The sequence below is a fragment of the Emydura macquarii genome, unplaced genomic scaffold (assembly GCF_026122565.2).
Source record: "Emydura macquarii macquarii isolate MOO-44397 ecotype Brisbane River unplaced genomic scaffold, CSIRO-AGI_Emac_v2 contig_2768, whole genome shotgun sequence".
Taxonomy (NCBI): Eukaryota; Metazoa; Chordata; order Testudines; family Chelidae; genus Emydura; species Emydura macquarii.
This window is the reverse complement of record NW_027132905.1, coordinates 37,117,836-37,141,230: the sequence shown is the minus strand read 5'-3', so window position 1 is coordinate 37,141,230 and position 23,395 is coordinate 37,117,836. Positions and strand designations below refer to the sequence as shown.

At 46.8% G+C, this 23,395-nt stretch overlaps 1 protein-coding gene across 6 annotated transcripts in view; it reads right to left on the bottom strand.

Moving 5' to 3' along the window:
• CHD5 (chromodomain helicase DNA binding protein 5) overlaps positions 1-23,395 on the bottom strand; it is a 77,956-nt gene that overhangs the window by 27,690 nt on the left and 26,871 nt on the right. For 5 of the 6 annotated variants that reach the window (XM_067567081.1, XM_067567078.1, XM_067567080.1 and 2 more), the window contains 18 exons: positions 22,881-22,999; positions 21,617-21,855; positions 19,671-19,795; positions 16,894-17,017; positions 14,729-14,895; positions 13,950-14,168; positions 11,960-12,166; positions 11,605-11,816; positions 8,679-8,810; positions 7,938-8,046; positions 6,695-6,886; positions 6,405-6,605; positions 5,237-5,374; positions 3,778-3,899; positions 3,096-3,269; positions 1,920-2,061; positions 1,268-1,399; positions 257-374 (listed from right to left, as the gene is read on the bottom strand). In XM_067567081.1, coding sequence (XP_067423182.1) covers positions 257-374; positions 1,268-1,399; positions 1,920-2,061; positions 3,096-3,269; positions 3,778-3,899; positions 5,237-5,374; positions 6,405-6,605; positions 6,695-6,886; positions 7,938-8,046; positions 8,679-8,810; positions 11,605-11,816; positions 11,960-12,166; positions 13,950-14,168; positions 14,729-14,895; positions 16,894-17,017; positions 19,671-19,795; positions 21,617-21,855; positions 22,881-22,999 — 2,872 coding nt within the window. Of the gene's footprint in view, positions 1-256; positions 375-1,267; positions 1,400-1,919; positions 2,062-3,095; positions 3,270-3,777; positions 3,900-5,236; positions 5,375-6,404; positions 6,606-6,694; positions 6,887-7,937; positions 8,047-8,678; positions 8,811-11,604; positions 11,817-11,959; positions 12,167-13,949; positions 14,169-14,728; positions 14,896-15,107; positions 15,182-16,893; positions 17,018-19,670; positions 19,796-21,616; positions 21,856-22,880; positions 23,000-23,395 lie in introns of those variants that run through there. The other variant, XM_067567083.1, reaches the window with a different exon arrangement.

Genomic DNA, 23,395 nt, shown 5'->3' with positions numbered 1-23,395 from the left:
TGGCCACTCACATGAGCCAGTTTGGTGCCCCCATTCACGAGATGCCAGTAATCAGCCTATCAGACATCAGGTTATGCCCTGGTCCCGTCACTAATGCAGCTACACCGACAGGAGAAAAAAGATCCTGCAGCTCCCCATCTGAACACTTCCCCCCACAACATTCAAACTGTGTGCTAGATTGCTCCTGGCATATGCTGCCCGCACCATGCATGTCTGGAAGCTCTGGTTTTTTGTATTCTTTTTTAAAAAAGCGTACCATTAAACCTGTCAATGGCTTCTTGGCGCAGGCCTCCTGTGATCCCTCCATCTATCCGCTCATATTTATAGCCCTCATACTCCAGGAAATCCTCCAGCAAATCCAGCATCTTCGTCATCTAGAGAGAGAATCCCACCGTAAGCTGCTGCACACACTGCCCCGGGGTCCAGAGGACAGGAGGTGAGGGGGCACACAAATGCAAAACTTGGAGGGAGATTGTCCCTGAAAACAAAAAGTGGTTTTGGCCAGTGGAAAATGAGATGTCACCACTGGAAACGTAGCTCCCGAAAGGAGAAGGAGTCAGAGTGTTCCCCCCCCCCAGACATTCTCTCCACACCGTGTCACACATTTCGGGGTGAGAAGGCTGAGGGACTATTTGCGCTACCTAGAGGTCTTGTTTGGGTCTATGTGCATAGTTGCAAGGCTGTCACCCCCAATTCCAAATCAGAGCCCCCAGAATCTGACTGCATTTAAATAGTAGTAACATTACCAATAAGCTATTGGGATAATAACTGAAATTATAAGGCACCTTTTATATGAGCTTCTTAGTGTGCTTTGCAAGCACTAACAAATTAAGCCTCCGCAATCCTTGAGGACATGGTTAGTAGTATTATCTCCATTTGCACATGGGTAAAATGATGTTAAGAAAGATTCAATGGCTTGCCAAACATCACATGCCAAATCAGTGGCAGAGCTGGGAATACAACCCACAGGTCCTTACTCTCAAAGTCTGCTGGACTATCCCCTAGATACACTGCCACCATCTTTCATTCATTTCAATCTGTATCTAATAAAAATCCCCTAGTACAGAAATAGATATAGAAAAATAATTCTGGTCCTTTACCTTTGGCACAATTAACATGATCAGAACGACCTAGCAAGGAAGTGCAGATAGGGCATTCACCTTTCACTTATTACATAAAATAGCATACTGGAGGAGACTCCTTCCATTCAGAATTCCCAGAGCTTTGGGCTTTTAAATGCAAGAGAAAAGAAAATCTCTTCACCCACCTGGGAGAAGATCAGAACCCTGTGTCCCCCATCTCGCAGTTTCTTCAGCATCTTTTGCAGTAGCATCAGTTTTCCAGAAGATTTGACCAAAGAATTCCCATCATAGGATCCATTTGGCAAAACCGGAGCCTCCTGAGAACATTATAAGTGGATTCTTGGTTGGTGGAGGAGTCTTTACTCTTGCCGTTCTAGGGTCAAAGCCTGTACAAACTGAAGCCAACGGGAGGATTGCCACCAGCTTCAGTGGGAGCAGGACTCAGCCTCTAGAGGATTATTATAAATGGTCGAGTAAACAGAAACTCGGTTGTGGTCTGAGGTCAGACACAGAGCTTGCTGGCTGCCCACTTGCTTAAAGGGCCAGACACCTGCTGTGGTTTTGTAACATTAAATTGCAAATTCAGAACCCTGCCAAACTGAAATCTGCAAGCCACATTGGAGACAGAGCAATGCACTCCAATCAGAAATTCACTGGCTTTCAGAGAGAAGATGCCCATGGCAAACTATTTAGGCCAAAACACTTACCTGCCTTTAAGGTGATTTCAGGGAGGAGGCCCTGGATATGTGTATTGAAAAGAAAAGGAGCAGAAACATTGGCTCTTGGCAACGCAAACCTCCATTATGGATCTGGAGCTTCTGAAGTGAGTTCACTTACCACAGCAGCCACAGGAAAGAGGTAAGGGTGATTGCAGCACTTCTTCAAATCCATCATGATATTTAGCAGCGACACCTGGTTCCCACCACCTTTGGAATTCAGGGCTTCAAAATTCCTCGTCAAGATGAACTTGTAGTACTTCCTGCATTAATAGTGATGGGAAAGGCATTATCATTAACATGGCCAGGTACCGACATGGGATTGGCCAAAATGGAATGAAGGGATTAAATTCATCCCAGTGACTTCAGTGGAGTTACACCAGGAAAAACCTGGCCCAGGCGCTTTAAAAAATGTGATTCTGTCTCTGCAGGTCCTGGTCAGTCGAGTTACCCCACTGCTCTCTCAGACAACAGCCCCCATGAGTCCCCTGAAGAGCTGGATGGGTGAAGTGTTAAGAAATGTTCCTGCTGCTGTGAGCTCTGTGAAAAGAACTGGTGCCACAGAGTGGCTATTTCCTGGAAGATAAGTTAACTTCTCCCTGCTGCTTCTCCTGAATGTCAGTGGAAAGCGGGGACGTAGCTGGGACAGTCAGCAAAAAACTGATGTATTTTACCAAGGCATGCAAGACCAGATTTCTGCCCAACTGCTCTAGCCTTGACCCAGCATACTCCCGCTGGACTCAGGGGAGTTACTCCAGATCTACACTGGTGTAAATGAAAGCAGACTCAGGTCCACAGAACTTAACACATTCAGCAGTAGGGCAAGTGTATTTTACCTAGAGGAACTCTGACTATCCAGGAGAAACCCAGGTGCATTCTGTCTAGACAGTGTAACATTCAGCATACTCCAGACAGTTACACGCTTCCAATGCCCACTAGAATTCAAGATTCTTCTGATGCATCATTTCTTCTCGTGGCAGGCTCTGCACAGGGCATGGAGGCCAGCTTCCATTCACCAAATCCTCTGTCAGAGGAACTTGTATAGAGCTGCCATGATAGTGACCTCTCCAAAGGAACCCAGTGCCAGTAATTCTTCCCAAGGCTGAATGCTTCATTGCAGATTGTGGTGTGTGGCCTCTCCCCTAACAGACAATACATTTCAGTGCCTTCCATATAGGCGGCAGTCTCACTGGATGAAACACAAATGCGATGGTATGAAAGAAACCAGCAGCATTGTGCCCTTGTGCTTCCCAAAGAATCACCTCTGACCCTCTGTGAGTTAGTTATCAGCACTTACTTCTGCATCTGGCTGAGCTCCACTCTCACAATCAGCTCAGTTTTTGCAGGCATGTTCTTGAAAACGTCTGCCTTCAATCGCCGCAGCATATGGGGACCCAACAGATCATGGAGTTTTTTAATCTGGTCCTCCTTTGAGATGTCAGCAAACTCTTCCAGGAACCCTTCCAGGTTGCTGTAAAAGTAATCCATAATGAGGTAGCACATGGCAGGTCATGGGGGACTCAATCCAAATGATTTCATATCCTCAGGATTTAAATCAAAAGAGCTCTTATAGAATACAATGAAAGGATCCTCCCACCCTGTGACTGTAGTTACAGCTATACAGAGAAATGGTACGTACTACGTAGGGGGGATTTACTCCTACTACTCTGACATTAGACCTTGACCAAGTTCCAAAAACACCAATGCCTCCTTATCTGGAGGAAGAGGATGAATTTAAGACTCTTTCACCCACAAGTCCAGTGACTGATGTGTAAGGTGATACGCCATGCTCAAAGCCCAACTGGGAGTATCCCATAACTATAAGCATTTAATGTAAACAAAATGTGTATTTATTTATTCTAGCCAAGTGCTGAGAGTATTTGCTTCTGCCATCAGTCAGTCTGTCGATCGGTCGGTCTGCCAGCCTGTGCATTGCTGTGCTACTTACACTGCGAAAAAAGGGAAATGGTGCAACTTACTTAAACCTCTCCGGGGTCAGGAAATTGAGCAGGTGAAAGAGCTCCTCTAGGTTGTTCTGGAGCGGAGTTCCAGTCAGCAGCAGCTTGTAGTCAATCTTGTAGCTATTTAATACCCTAAAGAACTTGGACAAGAAGCTGAGTCAGGCGGGAGCAGTTTGGAGGTGGGGGGAGGAGGGGAGATCTGCTCAGCTGGTCATTTTAGAACTTTGGGTTCTGCTAATCCAAAGTGCACAGATGCCTGTAATAGCCTCCACTCCCTCCCTTCGACACACCAGGCACCAGACCCAGCCATTCAGGCTGACCCAGGGAATCATTTCTTTCCCTAGTGAGACCGGAAGGGGTTCCTCTAACCAAGGCTGCGCTGGCTGCCATGCTGAAAAGATTATCCTGCCAGCATGACTTGAGTAAATCTCACTAGGTTTCAAACTGAATCTGCCCTGGGCTTCTTGTGACTGGAAGGCCCCAGGGGAAAGGAGCCCCTCAGTCTCTTGATTTCCAAGCCAGGGGAGCTTGGGAGCCCTGAGGACGCAGCTCATTTAGCCCAAGGAGCTAGAGGGAAGGAGAGGGAGCAGCTCACTTCACTCTCAGGTGACTCCTCCTGGCTGGCCTGGCAGCAGTGCTGACAGGCTCTGCAGGGTATGGGGGGGTTACCACAAGGCTTCTCAACCGGGCAGGTAAGCAGCCCATTGTGGGCCATGGAGGGGATAAAGAGGCAAGTGGGGATGAATCCTGCGGGGCCAGCCCCCTCCCTAACACTGGAAAGATACTGCTGCTGCTGGACTCAACAATCTTTTATTCTCTTCAGATTCACTCACATCGGAGTGAAACCATGCAGCACCCCGTGGCGTTTGAATCCCAACCACCAGTTTTCTTTTGTTTTTTAAAGAAATCCACTTTGCATCTTTTCAGTGTTTTTACCATTGTTTGGAATCTCTGATGGTCGCCAAACAGAGTCCCCTGCTCCCACCCTGGGACATCCCAGTCAAATAAACAGCCCCTTCCTCCTCCCATCTCTTCCCCCCAGCTTCATTAGAGACAGCCGGCAGGCTCCCGTTGCCTCCAGCCAGGCCCCAAGCCAGAGAGTCACATCTGCTGACTTTAACTAACCCAGACACAGCTTCCCACCTGCTCCCCTGCTAAGTCCGGAGAAGCGAGCTGGTTCTGTACCGCCTCCTGCCTCACCAAGCTGCCAGCTGCGTTCCACCGGCAGGACCCGTAACGGCAGCAAGGATGTAAACGGCAGGAATAATCCAGATGAGATTCAAACCCCAAGTGGAGTTTGGGAGTTGGGGAGGTGAGGGGCAGAAAACTGTGTTTTGAATTGCAACCTAAGTAAATCTGTTCTGGAACCACTGAGAGGGAATAAAAGAGGAGTCCAGCCTCCTATGGAGCAGTGCCATTGGAACTCCAAATGCACATCCAAGGACAATTTTTCCCAGTGGCCATGAAAGATACCTACTTTGGATTGGTTGTTCTTCAGTCTATGAGCTTCATCCACCACCAAGCATGCCCACTCGATAGATCCCAAAATAGCCTGATCAATAGTGATCAGCTCATAGGATGTGAGCAGGACGTGGAATTTAATCTGGGTTTCTTTCTAGATGAAATAAACAGATAGAATATAGCAGATTAAAGAGACCAAGGGGACATGGTTGCCACTGGCCCTCAGTGCTTCTATATACTACACACATCCCAACACGTGAAGAAAAATGTGGACTGGTTTGCACCACACTGCAAAATGCCAACAAGCACAGTCTAGGAATGAATCAAGCCAGCAGAAAATCTATATCCATCTGAGCATTAAAATGAATTAGGGAGCTATAGAAACCAAACAGAAAAGGGTCCTGCAGAAATCTTTAAAGTCCATCATAAATCTGCTGCATTTATACACAATGCCAGCTTTTCTTTTTGGAGAACAGATGACACAGCTTCTTCAGAATCTCATCCTCTCCGGGTCAAATTGTGCTCTCATTTGCACTGGTGTAAATCCTGAGTAAATTCATTGGCTTCAGGAGAATTACTCTATTTAAACTAGCACAAATGAGTGCAAAAATTTTCCCTCCTCTCCATACTGGAATCCTGCTCTCTGATGTTCTGATTCAAAGGCCAGTCCATGTTAAACAGCAAATGACAGTTCTTAATCTTTCAGAGAGTGCTAAATTGAGAAAATCATATGGGGAAGGAGCCTGCATGCTGGCATGGAGGACACAATTCATCAGAGTGCTCGGCAGAAAGTCCCAAGACAGCAAATATCCTGTTGCAATGGTAATGTATGTGGGTGGAACACATATCCCAGGGACAAAGAGCCTGTCACAAAGCCATAAGACAGAATGAGAACTGAGATAATGGGAACCCAGATGAACATGAGGAGTCAGAGAAGTCAGAGTAAATATGCTCTCAGTTTGCAAATCCCAAGACAGCCCCAAGGAGAGAGACAGATGCCTGGAGAGGCTCATTAGGAGCAGTTTCTTTTTCCATTTGTTAGCAGGCTTATAAAGGTGAATTTCTCTAGATTCCCAATCAGTAAGACAGCTAATCTTTCATAGCATCTTTTGCTCGCTCACTTGCCATTAGTAGAATTTGCTTTGTCTCAGGCTGGGTCAGAAGTGTAGCTAGCTAGGACTTACTTTCATTCGAAAAACCTTCTTCCCGCTCCGGTTGGCATTGTCTTCAAAGGAGAACTCATTTTCTCGGATCACAGCCCGGCTTTCCTTATCCCCCGTGTAGGTCACAACATAGAAGTCAGGTGCCCACATCTCAAATTCTCGCTCCCAGTTGATAATAGTGGAGAGAGGGGCACTGACCAGATACGGCCCTTTCGAGTGACCCTGTTCAGAAAGGCAAATTCCAGGTGAACAAGCTGCCCACCGGGGATGCTAAGTAAGTAAGGACTATCTCCATGGGCACAGACACTCACCTCTTTGTACAGAGAGTACAGGAACACAATGGTCTGCACCGTCTTCCCAAGTCCCATCTCATCAGCAAGGATCGTATCGGTCCCCTGGGCCCAGGAAAACCTCAGCCAATTTAGTCCCTCTAGCTGGTATGGGTGTAAAGTGCCTCCTGTTGCATCGATATACCATGGCTGCTTGTCAAATTTAACTGTAGGCTGCAGGGGAAAGAAGCATAGTGCAAAGACTGCAGAGCCCATTCATCTCCTTTCTTTCCTTCTCTCTACAGTTTGTTAGGTTCCTGGTCAAAGCTTTAACACAGAGAGGCCCAAATCAAGATAAAGTCTACGGAGTTCCAGAACACAGTCTTCCTCCTCAGTATAGAGGTGCAGCCTGCAGAGACTACAGGATCCAGCAAGCAGTGCGCCCTTTTGTGTCCCACACCTGAGAACCTCACTTTCCTCTTGATCATTCTACTTAACGAATGAACAGAGAAAACCTGCGGGGCAGGGCCATTCAGATGAAGGTGCAGCATTGCATGTAGGGGCCTGCAATTTCTATGTGCCGCTCCTCCACAATACAATCAAGGGCAGCTGAAAAGAGTTCTCTTTGCTGGAAACAAGATGCAGAGTTTGCCCTCCTGGTAAGTTACCATTGGACCCATGGCTGGACAAGGTTTGGGCTTTCATCCCAAGGAATACTGAAGAGAACTATAGAGTTCCTTAGGCGCTCCTATCCTATCTTAGTCGTGTGACTGGCACTGCCGCTACGTTCTGAGGAGCTCTCAGACAACTGTGCAAACCAACAGGGCACATCTTACAGCCTCGTCTCCTTGGCATTACCTGAATGCTAACAAGGAACCTTGAACAGGTCCCGAAAGGGATGTGACTCTCTCCCCTTCAGACAAGTGGGAGTATAACACACATGCCTTGAGCAGAGACGAAACCTCAGAACATCCTCCTCTACAGCTGCTGTTCCCTTCAATTCTAACCCACGTCTTGACTGAACTGCCCTAGAGAATCACTTCTCCTTGCGAGCGGCGGTATCGTCATATAGGTCAGAGTGAAATCAATATGCTTCATGGCACAGTCTCCCTTTCTGCCCGCCACAGAAAGCAGCCAGGAATAGAAACACCCTTCCACAGGCTGGGAGGAAGGAGAAGTCCCTTTGAAGTTGTAATGGGGTCAGACAAGATCGGGGGCAGGTCAGGGATTCTCAGCTGGATCATATACTCCTGTGCTGCTGCCTTCAATCAGACCCCCCACTTACATCAACAATAGGAGTTTCTGGAGGTTTTTCTAGTTTTTCTTCCTTCAGTTTTCTCCCTTTCTTGTTCAGCCTCTTAGGCGGATGGATATCTTCCCCCAACATCAACTCCCTGGAAGAGACCATTAAACAGAGGGCCTGGATAAGAAAAGGGGGGCTGGATAGGTAGAAAGATATTTCCCTCATGGCCTCCACACAATGGATTAGAATTCCCAGCTAATCTCCATTCCTTCTTTCCCCACAGACACTTCTCTGCCCCAGTGACAGCTGAAACTCCCTGATCATTTGATGTAGGTTAGAATAAGCCATCCAAATCATCCAAAATATGTGTAATAATTTACTCAAAATAAAAACACTCCCATATTTTTTCCTAAAAACTAGACAAAGCCTAGCACAATGGATTGTCTTGGAAATGCAGTAAGGCAAATTAATACTACTTCTGATAAAAATGAACGGATACTGCAGACAGACAGGTGGATACACTAGATACCATAGATTTACAGGTGGTAAATAGATAGGCGGACTAGAGACTTTGGGTGCCCAACTTGAGACACCTTAAAGGGGCCTGACTTTCAGAAAGAGCAGCCCACTCATCCCCTGAAAATCAGTTCACTTTAAGGTGGTTCTATTTCTTCACTCAAAATATGAGGCACCAAAAATCACTAGTCACTCACATGCTGTAGATCTGCATGGCTTTATACTGCCTCAACAGACTACAGATAGCATGGCCTCTCTGGTTCATACCTGTGATTCCAGTACATCTGTTTCAGGTTTTCATAGTACGGGATGTCTATGTCATCAATCTCCCAGGTACACTGGTCGTAGGGTAAATCTTTCCACTTGATCAGGTAATGGACATCTCCCTTTTTATCAAAGCTAGAATGCATAATATTTAAAAGCAAATCACTAAAATGACATAAGGTAACGTAACATAACTGAGCTGGTGTTTCACTTGTATGGCCATGTATTAGCAACATCTCCCTGATGAGACAGCTCCGTCTCGCTCTCAAAAACAAACCCCCAAGCCTTCAAAGCTTGCAAGTCTCAGCAGAGTTTAATTAAAGTCCCTTGAAACGGAGGCCTCTGCACCCAGCAGAACATGAAACACTAGTGTTTAAGTCTCCTGTCAGGCAGCACCCAGGAGATTCACACAGAGCCAGTGGAGGAAAGAATCCCGGAGATGGACTATTTGTGCGATAAATCTCACACATGCACAAAACATCCAGATATAAATACACCGACCCTAGCAGCAATGGGGGCCTACCCTTCCAAAGGCAATGAATTCAGGAACATTCCCGGGCGGAGCACCAAGCTCTGTTTAGCCAAGTTTCAATCCTAAGCACATAGTTTGCTATGTCCCTGTTTTCATGAAATTGAATACTTCATCCTCTGTTTGTACCTTCATATTATGAAGTCCATGCAGAGCTAAAATAACACCGAGACGGAATCGATAGTTTCAGGTGGAATGGTCCATTAATCTACTGTGTATGTTCGATCAATCATAGAAGTTAAAAGCCACACAATTTCATTGTGTCTGTGCTGCCTGTAATTTAGAGTTGGGGACAATAATTTATGTAACAGCACAGTGCTGAAGGCTGTGGAGTCAGAGTATGTGCACAGCGTGCAGTATGTGTCCATGGCGGCTCAGAGATCAGTTAACAAAAGGGTTGTTAAAAAAAGAGCATGACAACTAATTAAATGTTTTTAAATTGAAAAGAATGAAAGTCAGAAAGAGCAGGGCAGGATCCTGCAAGAACGTAGGAGCTTATCCATCGTCCGATCTCCAACAGTGCCAGATGTTTCAAAGGAAAGTGCAGCACCTATGAAATAAATAAATCTGCCCCCAAGGAAAGTCCTTTCCTAAAACCCATTAATTAGAGGTTGGCTCATGCCCTGAAGAATGAGAGTTTATATATCCCTTCCAAAATTCTTGGGGTTTATTAATTTTTTTCCTTATTATTGTTGCTCTGGGTATTCTCACATTTATACAATTGCCTCTTCTGAATCCTGCTATGCTCTCGGCCTCAATGGTATCATGTTGCAGTGAGTTCCATAGGCTAAATTTGCATTATGTGAAAAAGTATTTCCTTTTATTATAGTTGTAAGTTTATTGACTGTCCCCCCGTTCTTGTAGTATGGTACAGGGTGAACAGAAGTGCCATTCACTATTTTGTAAAGCTTTATCAGGTCTCCTTATACATTTATCATACCAGCTACTCTGAAAAACAAAAATCTTTCAGAATCTAGTTATTTATACCAGGCAAGACCTGCCTTATTTCCACAGAATGTAACTCTGGCAGAGGATTTAGCCACACAACTTTATTGAGTTCCTGTCACACAACTTTGAAGAGAAATGTGTGATTCCCAATTTAAAAGTTCTACAAAGTGATCCTTGGTTTTTGACTTAAAAAAAATTATATCAACTGAGGAGGTTATCATATACATAGGAAATGTCTTCAGCAAAAATAAATGAAGATATCAGGGCTAAACAATCAAAAGAAGTCATATATGCAGTTCATTAAAATTCTTCTCTTCACTCGCAGCTCCTATTAGCATCAGAGGGAGTTATGCAGGTATTAGCTACCTCTCTATACACATGTGATTTGAGCGAGGGTGGAATGAATGACTCACAAAAGAAACGAACGGCTTACACAGAAATGGACTGGCATTTGGAGTAGTTTGGGTGAGTAATAGCAGCTGAATGGTACAATCAATAGCAGAAAGACTGATCACCCTGTTGCAGAAGAAATTTATGAATTTTTCAGTAAAATATTAGTTGGTGTCAGGAATCCAAATAATGTATTTGGAGAAAGTTTAATAAGTCCATGATCCACCTTTTGGAAGAATTTAATATCTATATTTTTAATGTGCAATTGAATAGAAATGAAAATAATGCAACAATTCATTTTTGGCCTAACTTTCACCTCTGTGACAAGCTTCCAAGGTGACGACAGCCTTGAAATGAGTCTGCATCTTTACATTCTCTAAAAGGAGCAAATGAGTATCACAGAAGCAAAGCAGTCGATAAATCCCTGTCTGCTGGCAAAATTCTGCTCACTTACAGGGTCTGTAAAGTCAGATTAATTCCACTAGAATCGGTGGAGTTGTTCTGGATTGACATTGGTGACACACACAAGCAGCGCCCTTTCTATCAAGACACCGGGCTGTTTGTGTTCTCGTGTTTCAATACTGTGCTGCAAATGACCACATGACAACAGCCTGGGTGACCCCTATGCACTGGGCTGCCTAAATTCAGTGGATAGAATCCAAACTTGAAATGCTTGAGTGTGTAACTTTGCAAACATCTCCCTAATTACCCTGCTGCAAGTTATGTTCTTAGCAGAAGCAGATTAACTGTTGCTTAATTAATATTTCCCACAATCTAGGCTTGACATATAAATACTGTTCGCTACAGAAATTCTAGTTTCCCACAAAAACCCTAGATAATCACCATAAATCATTACCCAAAACACTGTAGGATTGAGAACATCACACAGCACATACTAATGACATGGAGGGAACCGCTCCCTACACCTCAAGTAAAACAAGAGGCAAGGCAAATGCATCACGTTTCACTCTGAATTCTTTCTTTATGGATCTTCATGAGGCTCCTACTAGGAGTTATAGGAATCTGTAATCCACCCCTCTCTTGCTCTCACCACTCCCCCACCTGTGATTCAGGATTCGGTGAATCATCATCCATTCGGGTTTGATGCCATAACGATAATACTTCTCCTCCATCTTGGCGTACTGAGGGTCTTTGTTTTTCCTTTTCTCACTCTTGCCGTCCTCATCCCCGGAGCCATAGTCGAAGGCCGGGGGCTCGTCCATGTCGTTCTTTCTTTGGTAGTTGCGGTACATCACGGTGTGGTAGAGCTCCAGCTGCACCAAGAGAGAGCAACAAACCGGGGTGATGGTTACGTGTCAACAGCCCCCACCCGTCAAAACGGGTCATAGGCGTGCCAGGCCCAGCCCCGGACAACACCACATGCAGCCCCCTGCTCACCAGCCTCGCTGCATCTTACCTGCAGCTCCTTGACCCAGGAGCAGTGCCAGTAGGAGAGTCCTGCCCACTTCACAAAGAACTCCCTCTCAGGGATCCCCTCCAGGGACTTTGGTGGAGGGACAGTCAACTCCAAGTCAGGCGAAGGAAGCACGGACATGAAGGGGGCCGGGGGCTCTCTCCACACCCAGTGCAGGATGCGTTGGACTTTGCCTTTTAAAGGAGGGCACTGAGAACAAAAGAGGGTAAAAATAACAAACACGCACAGGCTCATGGTTTAAAATGGACCCTGTCAGCCCCACACAGCACTTCCCCCTTCCTCTCCCTCAGCAGCACAGCCCTGAAACATGAGAGAAAGACCAAGCCATCACTACCAAGCCCTTGGCTTTTCAATGGCTGAACACCAGCCCTGGGCCTGGCCTGAGCTCTGGGCTTGGCAGTGGAGTCCACTAGGGGGCAAAGAGGGCTGCTTTGAAGGAACACAGCACAGATCCTGCCCAGGCCAACCCGTTTGGGGAGCTTTAAATTCTGCGCCCCAAAATTAAAAATTCTGTCCACGCGATTTGAAAATTCTGCATAATTCTGCATATTTTTATTTGTCAAATTAACACAATATAATCATGCCAGTTTCAATTATTTTGGTAATTTATTTCAAAATACCTGTCAGCAAGTATATAACAATACAGACGACAAAAATGGTTCAGGAAATGTCGCAGGACAGGGACTCCCACTGTCAGCCCTGCGCGCCATGGGGTTTGGGTTGTCAGCCCCGGGCAATCCCGGATGCAGTGGGACTGACAGCCCAAGTTCTGCCATGCACAGAGCTGAAATTTGGGATTTCCATCAAAATTGTAGTGAAAATCACAAATTTTGCAGGGAAAAATAGAATTCTGTGGGGAACATTAATTCTGCGCAAATTCTGTATTGTGTAGCAGTGCAGAATTCCCCCAGGAGAAAGCTGTCCAGGGACGGAGGGCATTGCTGGGGGGAGAAGGAGGTGCACTAATCCTGAGCCCCCACAGGGTCTCCACTTGAGCCTAGGCCACAACTGGAAACTGCTCCCACGGTGGAAAATCCTCAGGCAGGATGAGCAGCAGTAATTTACCTGGCAGTAAATTAGGCCCACACTCAAGGGAACCCATGATCCTGCAACAAACCAGGCAGATTTTAAAGAACCCCAGAACCAGGCCAGTTCCAGGCCTTGCCTGCCACCTCTAACTCAGACTGGACAATCCTGCAAGGAATTGCTGTGCTCTGAGGTCGGAGCAAACAGCTATGTCAATTAAAGCTCTTCTTTACCGGTCAGACAGTAACAAATGAGCGGGAGTGAGAGGAGTGAAACACATGGGGTGCAGTGAGTGGGAGAGTGTCTCCCAGGGCACCTTGAACGAGTGGCACATCCATCCCCTGATTGCATGCATGCTGGAGAAGGATGGCTGTGTTGGAACGGCCACGACGCTGCACACGTTCCAGCTGGGGACAGACTGTGCCATTACAATGGGCTGGGAAGTGTTTCACTATTCCCATGTTTAATTCTCCAGCGCTGCCGTGGGCTCCACAAATCACGCTCACCTGCCACTGCAGCTCACTACCTCTGCTGAGAAGGCGCCTCCAAGCAGGAGATGCATCAAATGGGACCTGACACCTAATCTAAAAAGCTGCAGGGAAATAACCGGTCATCTGCATAGGGCAGCGAGTCTGTGCAGGGAACGGAGTCTTCCAGAGACACTGCAGGCCCTGGAGACGGCCAGGGAGGACAACAGTAAGACTCCTCAGAGCGGGAGGTGAGGGGCGCGATGTCAGGCCCATCAGAAAAGGGGATGGAGGAGGGCTTCGGGTGTTGGCCCATTAGAGGGGGGAGTGAGGGAGGGGTAGGATCAGAGCCCATCAGAGAGGGGCATGTCTACCCTGACTAGTACCAGCTCTGAACCCCTCAGGCCAAGCTCAGCCCCACTCCTTGCCCGGGAGGAAGCGAGAGTGGGGACGGCAGGACAAATGCTGGTAACACTCACTGTACAGCGAGGGCAGAGCCATTCACCGTTTGGTATTTCCGGCAGAGGCGGGTTCAGACAATGCAGGTGATACGAAGATGGGCAGGTGTCACAGCACAGCAGCTCCCCTCCATCCTTACACACGCGGCAAAACTCCATGTGGTCATCCTCCTCCTCTTCACCACCCTCCTCTTCCTCCTCCTCCTCTTCCTTCGGCTCCCACTGGATCCCTTCCTTCTCCTAGGGAAGATGGGTCAGGCGAGCGCTGAGGATTTACCCAGGTGGCCCATCCAATGGACCAGGGATGTCTAACATGGGTCCAAACAGATGTGGGCTCTTTCCCCTGGGGACTGAGTTCTCAAACTTCAGCACCTGAACATTCAGCTGCGAGGGCTCCGGTTTGGGCAGGCAACTGCCTGAGGAGGCCGAGAAGCTAAATTAGACCTGCCAAGATTTAGATGCATGAATCCTGGGAGTCAAGGCCATTTCCAACCTGAATCTTAGCTCTGGTAAGCCACTCCTCTGGCAAATATGGCAACTAAGTTTTCCCACAGACATAATTCCTGCCACTGTGGTCCAGGACAGGGCTTTAGAGCCGATGATCACACAGCAACAGCTAAAAAACAAAGGCTCTTTTTGGATTTGGATAATTCCACGTGCCATGAGTGGGCTGGACAAATCCCTGAGCCCTGCTCTCTGCAGAAGAACAGCCCCAATAGTGTTAGTGCTCCCATCTATCTTCTAAACTGATTTTTGGCAGCAAAGTTACCCCGTTTCACGCCAACCCTAAAGTTACTCACGCAGTGCGGGCAGCTCCACTTGCCCTCCGGTGCTTTCTCCAGCTCGGGGTCCAGGCAGACGAGGTGATAGGCACGAGGACAAGTGTCACACAGGATGATCTCCCCGCCCTGCTGGCAGACTTCGCAGTAATCCTGGTGGTCGGTTTCGTACCCATCCCCTTCTTCGACTAAGAACAAGGGACACACGGGACAGTCAGAGAAGCAGCTGCCATCACATGCTTTCCCAGGAGGAAACAACACAATTTCTCTTGTAAAAGGATTCATTATATTTAAGGAAACAAAGAGAACATTCCACCTTAGTCCCCATCTATTACATTCCCCTACCTCTCTGTCCCTCAGCATCAGTTTATCTGGGTCTTTGCACACAGCATCATCTCACCTCTGTCTCTCTTTCTCTCTCCACACTGTATCATCCTTTGGTTCCTTCAGGCTCTCAATGGAGAATGCCAGAACCTGGAGAGGTTGCAAGGGAGGCCAGTCAGAGAAACCTCCGCAGATACCATCACCATCAACTGCAAATGTACCATGCAACAATAACACAGCCGAGAAGGACTCTTCCTCTTTGGACTACTCTGGTCTCCCTGCGTACTCGCTAGAATCAGAGGCAGGTGCTCATCCAACCTGGTAGCGCAGGGGACAAGGAAGGGAAGGAGGGCTCTAGGGTTAAGGCACTTGACTAGGACTCAGGAGAGCTGGGTTCAATTCCCAGTTCTGCCACAGCCTCCCTGAGTGACCTTGGACAAGTCACTCAATCTCTCTGTGCGCCATCTGCTCCCTCTGTAAAATGAGAATGAGCCTTCCTTCTTCCCACCCTTTGTCAGTCCTGTCTATTAAGACTGTAAGCTTCTTGGGGCAGAGTCTGTCTCTCTCTCTCTACGTATTTGTACAGCACCTAGCACATGGGGGCCCCATCTCAGTGCCTCCGTGCACTGCTGCAACATGAACAACAAACAAAAAGACTAAACAGATTTCATCTTCATGTAGAGGACTGATTCGCAGCCTGACAGCCAGTCCCAGTCTTCATGAGCTCAGCTCTCAGAGGTTTAAGATGTAAAACCCAGAGAATTAGGACTATGCATTGCAGCAGTGAGACAGTCTGATTTCCTATCCCAGCAGAAGATTCCAGCCCCCACATCCAGAAGCTGCCCTTGATTTTTCAGAAGTACAACCTGAGGGTGAAGATAAGAAGCTACAGGATATTTGGAATTTCTGGATCTGAAATATCTCGTGCTGAGCAAGGACGGAAGATGAAAAGAAAAGGATCTTTTTTGTAGCACTACAAGAGTGAATGACTGCCCAAGCTGAGAACACAGCGGGGCCAGTTCTGCCATGGAGCAGATGGCCGTGCTGAGCCAGCAACAACTGGGAGGAGCCACGCGGCTGCAGTTAATGTAAGTCCAAGGGAAGGGGGGGGACAAGTAGTACACTTCGTTCCTGAAGTCCTTCGGAGGTGGAAAGAGAAGCTGCAGAGCTGGTGCCCATGGAACACTTGTGGGCAGTTCAGTCCAAAGGGACCTTTATGGATTTTCTCAGTAGCAATGAAGCAGAGAAAGGTGTTGTTAAAAAAAAAAGCAATGGTATCCAAAAAAGATATATACATATGATCCAGTACAGCAACTCAGATACCCTGCTGGGTGCCTTTTCCTGCTGCTTGCATGCATTTCTTATCCCAGGTCATCTCCACGAGGCTGAATTAATCGTGTGCCTTGTGAACTACTGTGGCATTTAAGACAGGCCAAAAAACCCTAATTTCTTTCACATCTTCATGCTCAGATGCGGCACAAATGCCAGCTAGACACCTTGGCCTACATCGCTGGCCACATTGTAAGGCTAAATGTATTGGTGGTGTGTTCCTGCAAATACCGTTCTCCATGGGAGGCAAAGAATGCCAGGCCACCAGGCAGGGCTCTCCCTCCAAAGCAAGCTGTGCTGGGACTGCAAGGCAGCGCTTAAAGAACGGGAGCTGCTCACACCCCTTGCTAGACACAAGCCTGCAATGGCAGTTAGCTTTGGATGTGAATGACGGTGCCCCTCGCCCCCACACGCTGAGTCAGTGTCAGATGCTGCAATGGAAGCTCCCACACAGGGTTCCAGGGACCAGAAAAGCACATATCAAAGCAGGAAATCCAAACAGAACAGGAGCGGAGTACAAAGAAATGGCCTACTCCTCTTTTTCTTTCTCCTCCTCTTCCCTCGCTTCCCCAAGCCTGCCGAGCATTCAGAGCGCACCGAAGAGCTGTTGATGCTGGCGCTGTCAAAGTCAGATTCCTCCCGCTCCTCCTCTTCACTCTGCAAGGGAAATCAAACCACACAGAGGCAAAGCATTGGCTGCTAGTCCCCCACTGCCAAAGGGCCGCTCCTTACAGCAGGAGGAACTGTCGTAGAGCTGAGCGAATCCACAAGAACACAGCCCATTGAGTGAGCTCCTCAGGGTGGAGACCCACTGAGGGCGAGCGATAAAGCTTGCATGTTAATTGATTAGTTTATGGATAGGCCACATGCAGACTGATAAGGCTCCCAGTACCATATGCAGAGGTTATGTGAGTGTGTCAAAGTAAATCTTATGCATTAAATCAATCCCTCAGACTCACAATCGATCCAAATGGGTCTGGATTATATCTGGAGCCTGCAGGACAATTCTCTCTCCCCTTCAGCTCTGCAGAGAGGCTGCCATGCTGATTCACTGGCACCTCTAGCAAGCACTGAAGGGAGCAGACAGATTAAGATCCCAAATCACTGAAAGGCTAAGTGCAGATTTAAAGTGTGCAAATCAATACCTCTAAATAAGGCGACAATCCGATTCCTCCACCACTTACCTGACAGAGCTGGATGCTGGGTTGCTGTCTCTGACAATACCTTCAAAAATGCAGAGATTGCATTCCACAACTAGCCAGGGGGCATTCTGGGAAGGCTCAGGTTCCCCTGAGCATCGGGTATTGGCCAGAGGCAGGACACTGGACCAATGATCTGATCTAACACATCAACGGTTAGGGCCACTCCCTGCACCCCAATCGATGCCGACAGTCTCAATGGAGTCAATGACACAACTTGACTGAGTGGGGCTGACAGCAACAGGCAACTACACAGCTAGTTTAGTTTAGTGTTTCAGCAGAAATGCAGCATCCTCAACCCAGTGCTTGGCAGGTAAAGAGCCTTTTGCTTGCTCCCTTTAAAAGCAGCTCCACAAGAGCCAGTGTTTTAGCACAAGTCAGATTACCTGGACCACAAACTGAACTGAATCACTACCCCTCCCCCCGGAGCTTTGCGTATCGGACACAATGAGGTCCCAGAATTCCAGGCCCTCCACCCCCCCCAATAGCCCCTGACAGGAAAAGCACTAAACAGGTTAGTTTATATCTAACCAGTGTGTGTCTGTTAAAGTGAGGGAGAGCAGGGCTGGCCGAGGCAGCAAAGCTACCACATCCTCTGCTCAAAGCATCCTCTCCCTCGCTTCCTGGCTGCACTACCTCTCTATGACCGATAGGGTGAGGGCTCCCTCTGTTGTTTCACTCTGCTATAAGTCCGGCATGCACACACGCACACACACTCCCTACTTAGTTGATTTTTTTTTTTTTTTTTTGCAAATAGTTAAATGAGCAAAAACATATGCTGACATCATACCTAAAATTAATATGTCTAAATTCTCATCCTGGACCCTAAATCCATCTCCCCAAAGCTTTGATTTACACACACACACACACACACACACACACTCCCTATGCAGTCCTCTAACTAAATGTGGGAGCAATTCTAAGCTTTTAGCATCACTTGAAAATGTGAATGCACAAATCTAGGACCCACTTTTGAAAATCTGCCACATATTCATATGCTTATGACTGAAAGCTACTGCAGTGGACTGGTTCAAAATGCTCCTTTCACTTCAACCTCTGTTGCACAAAAGTAATTTACGAATTGGTTATATTAAGTGCAATGGAGCCAGAGGGTTAGTGAACTCCAATAAGGCTGAATTAATGGGATTCTGATCAATACTATCAAGACCTACAGGAGTTCTGTCCTTATTCAATAGTTATTTACAAGATTTATTCTTCTTTAAAATACTCTGCATACATTTGATATTCATACACTGCCAAGTGCACAGCATGCAAATTGTATTACAGTCTTTTTTGGCCATGCATTTATTCCTATGGTCTTCTACTCCAGGACTTGTGCTGGAAAATCCCAGATGCGATTAGACAAGCTCCGGTAATATAATTAAAGCCTTTGATAATTCTCTTTGACACACATTCAGCACGAGGGCAGGCCCTACAGAGTTTATTTACAAATGAAATCTGAAATTATGTTATCACTGACCTCCTCCCAGCCAAGTATTAAAACCAACTCTATTTTAGTGGAAGACATTCCCAAACATGCCATCTCTAGGAACGTGAGCCTGGATGCAGTTCTCTTCCACAGGGCAGAATGCCCACTAAGCAGAGATTTGTTTCTAACAAAGAAACACAAATGAGATTTTAAAATGTCCTTGGCCAGGCCCAAGTGCTGGACAGCACTTCCCCAGCTGCAGGAAGCTTGGTGCTCCCAATGCATGAAATGCAGCCCAGCCCCAAATAAATTCCACTGGAGTCCTTGGTGCTGGCCCCTCTGCACAGGAGTGAATTTCCCCTGGTGTGAAATGGGTTGATGGCCACAGCCCAGTCGTGTGGGACAAGTATCCACATCCAACACCCACCAGTGCAACTGGCTCAAATTGTCTCCCTTGTTGGCAGTGAGAGGTCAAAACCAAATGTGCCAAAGAGACCGAATGCCCTTCTCCTATCCATGAATGGGGCTTCAGGCAGGATAAGGAACACAGGGGAAGGAAGATTGCCCTGCCACTGGAGGGCATATCCTTGGGGGAAAACAGAGGATTTCAATCCCCGGGGCTGCCAGCCCAGCCCCTTCCACTGGCACCAACATTCACTGTTTAGAAACGGAGAGTACTTACTGAAGAGCCTTTTTTCCTTTTGTTGGCGATTCCTCCAAACCGGAATTTCAGGCCTGCCATCTTTTTCCCCTTCCCCTTTTTCTTCGCATCTTTGGTGCCCTTGATTTTCTTCCGCACACCTGGACCTAAATGAACAGAAAGATTTTCTTGGCGTTCTAGTGATGGACACCTTCATTTCTACATTCCCCCAAAATCCTATCGCTCCTAATACACCTTTCTTCAAGTACTTTCTGAGCACTTGTAACACTGAGCGCTTGTAACACTGCCTGTGTAACATTCCAGCTAATCCCATTGTGTTCCCCCACCACGGAATCCACACAGAGGATAAGCGCCTAATACCATTGCCTGTTGACAGAGTGACTCTGTTAGTGAAAGAGACGAAGGCCGGTGCTTTGGTGCTGCAAGTCCCCTGTTCAGTGCCGGGAGAGAACCAAGGCTCTACATTTTTACTTTCCTTCCTATTTGAAAATGATGCGACACGCACATTTCTCCCTGAACTTTTAAAAATGCAAGAGAAGAGCAATGAGAGCAGCACGTCTCCTTCCCCAAAGGTACTTCTTTCCCCTGTACTCCTGGCTCTCTGTGGCGCCCCTCTTGCTCAGCAGTGAGAGCCCTAAGCAAATGCTGAGGAGTGGCCAGCTGCATCAGTTATAAACCTGACCATTCATATTCAATGGCTTTGCATTTGAGGGAAGGGTGCAGCCTGCCACAAAGGGCCCAGGAAAGGGACAGCAGCTCAGAGACTGCAGAGATGGGTGCAAATAATCAACCTCCACGGGTGTGACTAGGGCAACAGACAACAGCTTCCACCAATCCTCCCACAAGATCAGCCAAATGGACTGAGGGATGCTGCACTAAAGCTCTGGGAAAGGAAAATGGTTGCAAACAGCACCGACCCTCTTGGGCTACTCCTTTCAAAGCTCTCGAGGCGTCAGGAATTGATTGCTGCATAATTGGAACAGAAACTTCATGGAGAGAAACGCTGTAGGAACAAAGGGAGATTCTTCTCCCCCTGCTTCTTCCCCAATTTTTTCCCCAATGATTCATGAAGCTCTTTCTGAATGCAGAGGGAAGCTTCCCATCTGTGCCGTCAGGAGCAGGAAAACATTAATAGTAATAGACTCATTTCAATAAAAATGAGACTATTTCTGTAGAAGCTGCTGCAGATTAACATGGTCAGCTCTGTGCTTGCAAATGGAGTTTGAAGGCAGTGCCTTCCACCTGCCTGCTAGAAAATCAAATACCTTATTTTGACAAAGAATTGTAATCTTTTCTATCGTAGTCTCTTGACTGTTCTTGAGCGTTCTAGGGAGGTCCATACAGAATGCACCTGCTGGACTGCTGAATGGTAGAGAGGCATACAGAGAGAACATTTATGCTATGCCCATGTCCTGCCCTGCAGCCTAACCTGCACCAACCTTTCCATTCCATTTGAGTTTCCTCCAACATATCTTCCAACACCCCTCAGTCCTGACCTTGCTGACCTGCAAATTCACTCCAGCTTGAAAAGTGCACTTTTCAGGAGGTTGTGAATTTCATTAGCGAGTATTTATAAAGCTCTTTGATATCCTTTGAGATACAGGTATCACATTAAGAAATATGATGATGATTGCTTTATTTAAAATACATACAAATTTACTGATAAACAATCTTCCATGGTTCTGCTAATGTGCTCTGTCATTATATAAGGAATCACAGTTCATCTGTGACATTTATTGTAGAAAACAAATACAAACTATAGTCACAAACATACAGGTTTCCTCATAGTGCAATTTCCAGCTTTTTATCCCCCTTGCTTTCCAGGCATCACACCCTGTCTGGAACTAGCTGGACAGCACATAGACACAGAGTGGCTAAATAATATATTTCAAGTAAATGTATCATTTATCATTGCACGATCGACTCACGCCATCTGGTTAGCCATTCATTCCTGCCTGGCACGTTACCTTTGCCCTCCTTGGTTTTAGCTTTCCTGATGGTCATGGGTGGAGCAGACTGCTGAGGGCTGACAGAAAGCTGGGGTGCAACGGTGACTGTTTCCACAGCTGCCGCCACCGCAGCTGCCGCCGCCGCCGCCGAGCTGCCCTTGAATGGGTTGTTGGCGCTGAACTCTCGCCATTTAGCACCAAGCACTGTCATCATCTTAGACATGGGGATTTTAGGATTCTTCTTGGCAATTAGAGGCCTGCAGGATGGGGAGGAAAAACCATCAGTCAACAGGCCTCTCTGCTGTCTGATTGTTTTGATTCATCACACACTGGGGAAAAGCATAACGTGAACTAGTGGCCAATGCTTGACAGCAGCTGATTGTGAGGAGTCATTGGCACCAGAGGCACTGAAAACAGTAGAAATCAAAACTGCTCTAGCAAGGAAAGAGATTCAGTGGCTTTCTGTTTTGCAAAAAATGTTTGCTGGTTTTCAACCAGCTTAAAGAGTAGCTGGAGGGGAAAAGAAAAAATTCACAATTTTCACAATAAATTTTCACCAAAAAAAAAAAAAAAATCGGGCAAACTTCTCTTTTGTGAAAACATGTCTGCATTTTCCAACCAGTCGTGCAATGAAACCCCTTGGAAACCAGTGTCCTGAAGAACTCTTCTAGGATACATGTGATGAAGCACCAAAGGGATATATGATGCAGTAGGGCATCAAACTTAAACGGGCAAAGACAGTGCTTTGGAGCCAGGGATAATTTATTAATATGTAGCATCATGGCACGACACTACATCATTTCTGTGCTGCAAAATATAGCATCTGACCTTATTCCCAAAGCAAAGAGTATCCTCCTGGGGTCAAATTGTCCTTGTGCAAGAGTAGAACCCCACTTGGTATAAATTCATAGTCACTGCAGAGATTGTAGTCCAGATCCTGCATGTGATGACCAGCTGATTTTGCAGTCTGGCAGAATGACAGTAATCTGGACATGATTTATTCTATGTTGTGAGAAATTAGCATTCTAATGCCCTGGTTTATTCAACTCACTTGGGTAGTAACCGATGCTTAATTTGTGCCAGGGCTAAGCTCTGGCACCTCTAGGCTTGGCCGTTCATAGCCCCAGGACCGCTGGGCTTGCTGCAGCAGTTATGAATCCAAAAAAATTACTTGAGGCCCGGCTCCTCTTTCATTCCCAATTAAGCCCTGGTATTAACCAAGTACAAACCACTCTATAGATCCCCATCCACACGTACAGTGAGCCACCTTTCTGTCTCCTACCTGAGAAACTGACTGAAAGCCTTGTAATTAGTCAGAGTATGGTAATCTTCTTCTGAGAAAATATAATCCACATCATCCAGGCCCCATTCCTCCATTAGCTGTGCTGAGCTCTTGGGCCCCTATGGATTTACAAAGAGATACATTTAATGCAAATGACTGAGGTGGTACGAATGAGCAGTGCATGGCCAGGCCTGTTCTATACTGCACGCCAACTGCTTTTCCTAGACATCAACAACATGGGGATTTGTTTCTGTACATTAAAAGACAGAGTGCGCACAAGTGCTTAGCAAACAAATACACTACCTAGCTGCAAAACAATACAGTGCCTTTTCTAACCTCGCAACACAGTGTGAAGTCTCCACAGGTTTGATGTCACTGAGAAATGTAATTTGTGGGCACATCAAATGCATAAATAGGAACTGCACCAAGACCTGGGTCCACGCCTGTGACTCCTGAGTCCTGGGTGCTGCAGCTTTTCTGCATCTTGGGGAGGGATGAACGTGGTATTACAGGAT